Here is an 8,484-nt window from a genome sequence, read left to right as displayed (position 1 = left end):
CGCCAAGAAAGAAAATATAATAGCTACTACCTCTTTAAAAATATTTTTTTTTAAAAATGGAGGCTGTGGGACGAGTTACTGTTTTAAAATGACAAATAGAGGCAGATGCTTGGTGTTGGGCACTCGCATAAAGTTTTGATAAAAATAAATTAAATTTCAAGCTTTATGATCACAGCAACTGTTTTTAATATGCACTTTTGATCTTGTAAACATTTGAGTCGATGAGGCATCTTTGACGGGAAAAAAAACCCCGAAACGCCATAGAAAGACGTTTCAGAACTTCTTACATCAAAACATGCCTAAACTCCCTTCACTTTAAGATAAGTCGGTAGATTTCGTTTTGTTGAAGAAATGACTATTTCGCGGCTGTATCAGCGATTAAAACTGCTTGTTTCAGCTAAAGATTGACTCTCGCTCCAACTTAATTTGAGGAGTGGTGGTTCTGATCCTTCCCAGCTCGCCCGAAATGTTCCACTTCCCAAGAAGCCTCGCGGATCTAGAGACAGATTGTTCAAATCAGTGTTTCTGCAGGTTTGTGTTTCTGCCGCAAACAGCAGCTGGAGGACCGCACTGGACCGGACCACCACCTGCGCTCCGGGCAGGGCTCGGCTCGGCTGTGTAGCAGCCAGTCAGCTGAGCGAAGCCGCTCTTGTCTTGGTGAGTGGGCAGTAAAAACAATATGTTTTCGCTCTGTAAGCAGACCCTCCCCTCGGACTCCTTTCCTGCCCTCCTCTTCGGTGTAACCACACGGGTTTCTGTGTTAAGAGCTCAGCAGAGAAGCACACCATGCTCCGGTTTCACAGGCAACCTCAGATGTGGCCCTTCTGATCTCTGCATGTGTCACAGACTTTCCTTCAACTGCATTCTCAAAGAAGGATATATATATATATATATATATATANAAAGTTCTCGAAGCCAGTAGAATAACGTTTTGGGACATTTAAAGTTTGAACGTCTATTGCGTAATGTTTTCATTTTTCGGTCATAAGCATTGTGTAACGTTTTCTCCAGGTAAGGCCGTTCACACTCGGCCAGCTGAAGGAGCTGCTGAGCAGAACCGGCACTCTGGTGGAGGACGGATTCTGGATCGATAAAATCAAGTCCCACTGTTACGTCACTGTAAGTTTTTAACCCATATTTGTTTTCATCCTGCACATTTTGAGTCTGATTGTGGTTCCTGAAAGTTTTGTTTTTTGTTTTTTTTCCCCCTGAATCTTTCTCCGTAGTACTCGAGTGCCGAGGAGGCGGTCGCTACCCGGGCAGCTCTTCACGGAGTGAAATGGCCTCAGAGCAACCCAAAGGTTCTCAGAGTAGACTTCTGCCAGCAGGATGAGGTAAGAGTCGATTTAGTCAGTGTTTTGTGTTGCAGCGACTGAGTTTCCATTAATCAACTGGAATTCTGAAAATAAATTTGCTTGGTGGAAACAATTTTGAAAACCGTTTTGGCGCTAGGATCAAAATTGACCTATTTTCGCAAACCTGCAAAGGAAACATTTTTTCTTCGCGTCACGAGTCGTGATCAACAACCGGATGTTACTACTGGAAGTACAGATGAAGGAGACGACAGGAGATGGCAGGAGGATGATGGCACTGCATAATTTTTTTTAATTTTTAGCACCAAACTTTTTCACGTGTGGTTTTAGCTGCGCATTTTATTCAACGGAAGCAACGCAGTTTTGAAATTGTTTTTTTTTTTTTTTTTTTTCACTGTTAGAAAAATATCAACAAAATCTTCCGCACATTCGTAACGGAAACGTGTCTCTCCGCTTCGTAGTTGGACTACCAGAAAAACTCCTCGGGAGCAGGCGACAGGCCTGGAGGAGGAGAGGACACGGGAGCCGCCGGCGCCGCCGCCCCGGGACGTGGACGGACGTCAGGCCTGCCGTCGCTTCTCCCCGAGCGGGACCAGTGGGCGGAGCGCGAGCGGGAGATGGAGCGCAGAGAGCGGGCGCGGGCGGAGCGAGAGTGGGACCGAGACAAAGTGAAGGAGTTTGGGAAACCCGGAGAGGAGAGGGAGGGCGGTGCGCGAAGGTCTCAGTCCAGAGAGAGACGGCGGAAGGAGAGGGGGAAGAGCAAGGAGAAGAAGACGGAAAAGAAAGGTGAGAGGAGGACGGCTCATGTTGGATCCTTTAACCTGTACACGGTGGGATCGATGATAAATTTTTGTTGACCTTCTGTCGTTTTCTCTCTCAAAATAGCCGAGGATCCTCCTGCAAAGCTGCTGGACGACTTGTTCCGCAAAACTAAAGCGGTTCCCTGCATTTACTGGCTGCCCCTCACAGAGGAGCAGGTGAGAGACGAACCACACGGCAACTTTTACGCTGATTTTAAACATTTTTGTTTTCTTTTTGTTGCCTTACGAACACAAACTTTAGTGTTTTATTATTTTTTATTTTAATGAACATAATTGTAAAGTTGAAGCTGTAAGATTTTTTTTAAAGCATTTTTTTAACATTTTTTTTTTTATTACAAAAATGTGAAAAGTGTGGCAATCTGATGTCCCAAAATAAAACTCGGTCAATTGTTTTCTTTCTTGAGCTGTTAAAACGTAACAAATCCACTGAGGAGGAACAAGCTCTAAATATATTTGGTCTAGTTTTTTAGAACATGAGAAATAAGACAAAACTAACTTACAAGTAACTTTTCAGCAAGATATGGGAGCTTTTTAAAGTAAATAATTCTTAAATATTGGATTTTGTAAAAAGTACTAGTTCCACGAGCAGATTTATAACAAGATATTTTTCCCATAAGTGAAATAATCTGCCAGTCAAACTAGTACTTTTTTGAAAAAATCAGTGCTAAGGCATTATTGATTTAAATTAAATTACTTGTAAGTTAATTTTGTCTTATTTCACATGTACTAAGATAATTTCTCTAGAAACTGGACTAAACATACATGGTAAGATTCTGTGTTTTTGCAGTGAAGTTAGTTTAATCTTTAGATTTGTTGCAAGACTCACAGATACTTGACTTGTTGAAGATACTTGGAAAATAAACATCCAATTTTTTTTCTCTTATTTTTCCATCTTTGCTTTTTTTTTTTTAGTGCTACTATTACATATTAACTTATTAGAGGATACATTTCTCACACTGAACTTGTCCTTTAATAAAGGAGATTTTAGAACAAACTGTTCTGGACTTTTTCCAAAGCTTGTCAGTAAAAAATAAACAGTAACAGTGGGAGAGTTAATATTTTAAGGTGCATATTTATAATTCAACGTTTCTTGACTTCCCAAGTCACTTTACTGAGAAAAACGTATCTCATATGAAAAATTTTTTCCGTCTTGTTTTTTTTTTTTGTTCTTTCCTCAATTTAGTTTCTTCAGCGAGAAGCGGCTCGAGCGGAAGAGGTAAAGGAGCGCGAGGAGCGGCGGAAAGAGCGCGAGAAGAGGCGAAAAGAGGAAGTGGAGGAGGAGGAGAAGAAAAAGGAGGAAGAGCGCAAGGAGAGAACGAAAGCGGCGGGCACCTCCGCCGGAAACCGGAGCGAGGGTGAGAAGGACAAGAACCGAGAGCGGGAGAGGGACAGAGACCGAGGTCGAGACAGAGACCGGGACAGGGAGAGGGACAGAGACAGGGAGAGGGAGAACGACAAACGCAGGGACGGGTACCGTAGATCCGGGGGCGGCGGAGCGGGATCGAGCCGGCGCTCGCGCAGCCGGAGCGAACCGAGAGACAGGAGGCGCTGACGGGACTGCCATGTAGACCGCCGCTCCTGCATTTGCCTTTCACTACATGTACTTTGTTACAACAAAGACCCAACAGAGGACCAACTGATGTCATTTCCCCCCATCTCTCAAAAGCATCACTTTTTTTTTTTTCCTTTTTAAAGCACATCTAAGACCACTGTCATGCTTACGGAGACCGTGATGTTTTGCAGTGTTGTTTTCAATCCGATTGAGGTTTCAGATCATTTCCTTTATGCCTTCGCTGACGTTTTCTTTCAGTTTTTTGTCCTGATCACGTAGCAGAACGGCACACTGGACAATTTCAAACTACTACAAAGTCCACTTTTTCTTCAAAGTCTAGATGCTGATTATACTTTTTTCTTTTTTTTTTTTTTTCTTTTTTTAAAGCAGCAGTTGACTCCTCTGGGTTTCAGCATCCTGCAACTTGCTGAGGACTTCCTTTGTTGCTGCATGTAGTACAAAAGCTATGCTTTTTTTTTTTTTTTTTGCCAGTTCTGCCTGAAGAGAAAATTTGTTGGCCTGCGCATTTGCTCGCAGAAATCGGAAAATATCAGAAAAATCCCTGTTTGGCATTTTGTACAGACTTAAAATATCTGCAAAATCAAGTCTTTAAATAAGGCAGCTCTGGATTATTTTTGACTTAGTGTAAAAAAAAACAACAAAAAAACTACTAAGACAATGCAGTGTTCCTGTTTCTTTGATAAGAGATGAGATCATTCTCTGTGGGAGAGAATCTGTCACGACTAACACGAGCTTGGATTATGTCCTCATTGAACCTCTTTCCCTCCTCCCATCCAGCTCTCCTGTCAATACAGGCCTGAGAGAGATCGCATTATATGTTCTCCCACCAATGGTTTTAATATTGTTTTTTTTTTAATCGTTATTTTATCATTTTAGTACAAAGATTTCATTTTGTTTTTAATTCTTTAAGTACGCCTATCAGTGGTGAATGTACAAATAATAAAAAAAAAATTGAAGTTTGAAATTGTCTTTTTTTTGTTCGGAGTAGCTGAGGAATTTTTTTTCTTTTCCTTTTTTACAGATGAGGAATTTTTCATGTCAGATTTAGTTTTTTATATCACACATCAAACTGGTTTTCATATCAGACAAAGACAACCAGAGTAAGAAAACAGTTTTCCATTTAAGGTTTTATTCATTAAAAGTTACTTGAACCAACCTGGCCCTCTGTGAGGAAGTAAGACTAATAACTCGTCTTTTAGTTTTGGTAACCATAACCCATGGTAATCACTGGGAGTCAACTAAGCAAGTCTTGCCATAACAGCAATGTTTGATAAAATAAGGTTGTTTTGGCATCAAATGCTTTAGCCGTTTCTAAATAAAGGTCCAATATAACAGTTTGTCTGCTTTGTTTCCCCATAAAATGTGATGTGATTTACACACTGTTCTTGGAAAGACATGGGCCCATATTCTGAAAGATTCTCGGTACTCTTTGAGAGTTCCTATCTTCTTCGCCTAAACATTTCTGCCTAGGAGTCCTAGCTCACTGCCGCCAAGTGGTGAAGAATCAGACAATTGAGATTGTTCGTGTTTTTTAAATTCATTTGAAAAGTATAAATTAGTTGTAAATACGTTAATTAAAGGTCTTAAACTTAGTGGTGTCAGGACTATATAACTTCGTATATTTAATGTAGTTTATTGTCTCCTGCGTTTACACTCTAGCCGTAGAACTGACGATCTATGTCAGACTTACTGACGTAGATGAGGAGTTTTTCATGTCAGATTTAGACCTTGAATGTAAACCAGTCTCGTGAAACGATAGGTGTAGAGCAAAATGTCACACCAAACGCGTTACCCACGTCAAAAACGCGTCCGACGCTTTATGTTCGACGCATGTGCACTTTGAATGCAGACGCTTGACACCAGTGGTGAGAAGTTGTACTTCGTTACTGTACTTAAGTACAATTTTGGTGTATCCGTACTTAAGTAGATTTAATAATGGGTACTTTCTACTTTTACTCCACTACATTTTACAGTAAGTATCTGTACTTTCTACTTCACTACATTTCTACCAAAGTGTCGCGTTACTCGTTACATCCAAGTCGCGTTGCCCTTTTTTTCCGTTAAAATGTGAAGTTCAGGGACTCAAAGTGGCGCCGTAAAATCCAAGCAATAACGTGACTTACGTGTCTGTTGTCACCCATCGCCTCCCCCTTTACTCGCCTGCGGAGCTCCAGACACGCGCAGTGGCTTCCTCTGAGCGGGAGAAGATGTCTGTCTAATCGTCAGTAATATGATAGCGTTGCATAAATCATAGATATGGCGACATGTAAAACCAGCAGCGCTTCGCTTTCACAGACGGTGGGGACTTAGTCCAACTTTTAGCGTCACTTGGAAGGAAAGCTTAAAGCAGTGGTTCCCAAACTTTTTCTCCTGGGCCTCCTCAGTGGTTTCCAAACATTTTCTCATTTTAATTATCGGCTTTATCGTTTCTTCCTGCCTTTTTTCTTTCTGTTGATGACACTGAATGAAAAAAGGCTCAACTCCAGTGCTCTCCACTGATCCTCCCTTCCTATTTCCTTAGTGTAATGTCCAGCGCACACTAAAAGAGTTGTCGGCGGACTGTCAGCCCATTTTCAAAACCTGAGACCGCACATTAGCCGACAGAAATCCTAGGTATAACGGTTCAATCGGGTTCGTCATGTCATGTGGTGTCCAGCCACATGGGCACAAGATAATGGCTACAAGTCCAGTTAACTAATTTTAAAATCGGGCATTAATCAATGTTTTACTAGAATCTACCTGTGATGCATGACTAGAGTCAGCGTAAAATCCTGACTGAATGAAAATAATTATAACCTATTTATGTCACGTTAACGAAGAACAGCTGAAAAGTTACAGAAAAACTAATCAGAATTGGTTCAGCTAAGTAAAAAATAGATACTTTACAAACCACAGGTGAAAATAGCAATATAAATGATTTTATTATTATATATTATTTTTCCATGATGACAAGTGAGGCTCTGCCTCCCCTGACCGCACGTCACTGACCAAAAAGGTTGCAAGAAATAAAAAGAGACACAAAAACACACAAAGATACCCCAGTAATTTCTTGATGGAAAATTACCAACCATTGAATTTAGACTGGATTAAGAAAACTCTGTCATAATGATGAAACTATATTAAATTGAATAAATTTCCACACAGCATCAACATGCAGTGCCTAATGTTGGCACAGCTGCATCCATTTTAAGGCAGAATGCCGCTCCTTTCTGGCAGTCTGAAAACTGTTTTGTGAATAACTTAGCTTACTTCTAGGAAAAAATTTGAAATACCAGAAATTATAAGAATTTTCCTAAAATGACGTCACTAGTTACTACTTTCAGGACTCTTTGAGAATGCTGGCCCAGATCCTTTTGGAACCGCTTAAAGCATTGCTATCCAGAAAATATATTTGCAGGTATGAACACACACCTCAACTGGACTAGATCCAAACTTTGGTTAGCCCAACTATGATCGATTGGTTTTTAATATCTTTCAGCATGACCTTGTTGTTGCACAGCTTCTGTTAAAGTGATTTTGTGGTTACACAAGTCAGGCAGTAACCAGGTCTGGTTGTGACCAGACCAGAACAAAAACTGTTAATCACATTCAAAACTTGAATTTTTTTTTGGCACATAGGACCTGTTCAGTTTTGAGCAAGGTGTACCAGATATTATCCTGGGCTCCACAAGGGGTCAGTCATGCCACGTTGGCTCAGTCAGGACTTTTGGAATGACCTAAAATACGTATTACATCCACACACGTCTGACCATGAAACATAAAAACAAAACTGACACCAAAACTATGGCAGTAGCTAACGAGGCCTCTTTTACTTCACGTCCACAAGAAAACAGAAATGACCAGCAGTTTTCGGTTTCACCTTTAATCTCCTCTTGTTTTCCTCCCACCTGAAAACATTTTAGTTTCAATGCACACCCACCATTTACTTTTTTTTCCCCTTCTCCTCCCTACATTTATCCTCTTCCCAATTTATTCGCCTCGGTCCATCTCTCTGTTCTTGACGTTTATCCTGCAGCGCTCAGCAGTGCTTCTATGTAATTACAGCCCTATGGTCGCTGAGCCTGACATTTTTCTGGCCTGATGCAACTGCAGCTCTGTGTCTGGACTGTGCGAAGACCTTCAGCACCAGTATCTATTGGCAGAGGGAGACTAAAACGTTTCTGGTGGGGCAACCAAAGCTTGGATTGAGAGAGCTCCAGAAAAAGAGGGGATAAAAATATTGTGGTTTTCAACCAGGCAGATTGGAGTTTGAGGCATTTTCGGTTTTCTGATCTCATATCTTTACTTAAGTTATGGAAAGTAGGTGAAAGGAACAAAAGACAAATATTTGAAAAAATGTTGGCCAATCTCATTTGATCCCTTGCAGCTCCTTTGTCCCTTAACCCTGTTTCTTCAGGGGTAGGGTGTAGGGGGAGGTCAAAGGGTCACAACCTGCTTCACCTTTAAAACCAAGATTTTTCATTTATGCNATTGCTCTCATTCGCTTTAATATCTCCTTGTACTCTATTACTGACAGTATTTCAGCCTGCGTCACGTAAACACGAGTCAGCAAGAACTTGACTCGGAGATGAAAGGCAGCAATATCTTGACAGAAAGTCTTAAAAGTTAAAAATTTATTTGATATTTAATACTCTCCCCACCCTCCACCCCCTGTTTTAATCCCTCCCTGCCCTCATTTTCTCCTCGTTTTTTGAGATGACATATATGCACTTATGGAAACCAGATGTTGCCCTTTGCATCGGACGCAGCGGCGACGGAGAGAGAAGCCCAGAGCGAT

At 41.1% G+C, this 8,484-nt stretch overlaps 1 protein-coding gene across 1 annotated transcript; it reads left to right on the top strand.

Annotated features, from left to right (window-relative positions):
- Positions 1-1,002: 1,002 nt before the first annotated feature.
- LOC103138420 (apoptotic chromatin condensation inducer in the nucleus-like) lies at positions 1,003-4,671 on the top strand (the record flags this gene model as incomplete). The annotated part of the gene is made up of 5 exons (XM_016671744.1): positions 1,003-1,119; positions 1,227-1,334; positions 1,775-2,099; positions 2,199-2,290; positions 3,318-4,671. Coding segments are annotated over 5 exons (1,011 nt in total), but the record flags the coding sequence as incomplete, so codon positions are not given.
- Positions 4,672-8,484: the final 3,813 nt, after the last annotated feature.

This window comes from Poecilia formosa, unplaced genomic scaffold (genome assembly GCF_000485575.1).
Source record: "Poecilia formosa unplaced genomic scaffold, Poecilia_formosa-5.1.2 Scaffold49, whole genome shotgun sequence".
Lineage (NCBI taxonomy): Eukaryota > Metazoa > Chordata > Actinopteri > Cyprinodontiformes > Poeciliidae > Poecilia > Poecilia formosa.
This window is presented reverse-complemented; position numbering and strand designations above follow the sequence as displayed.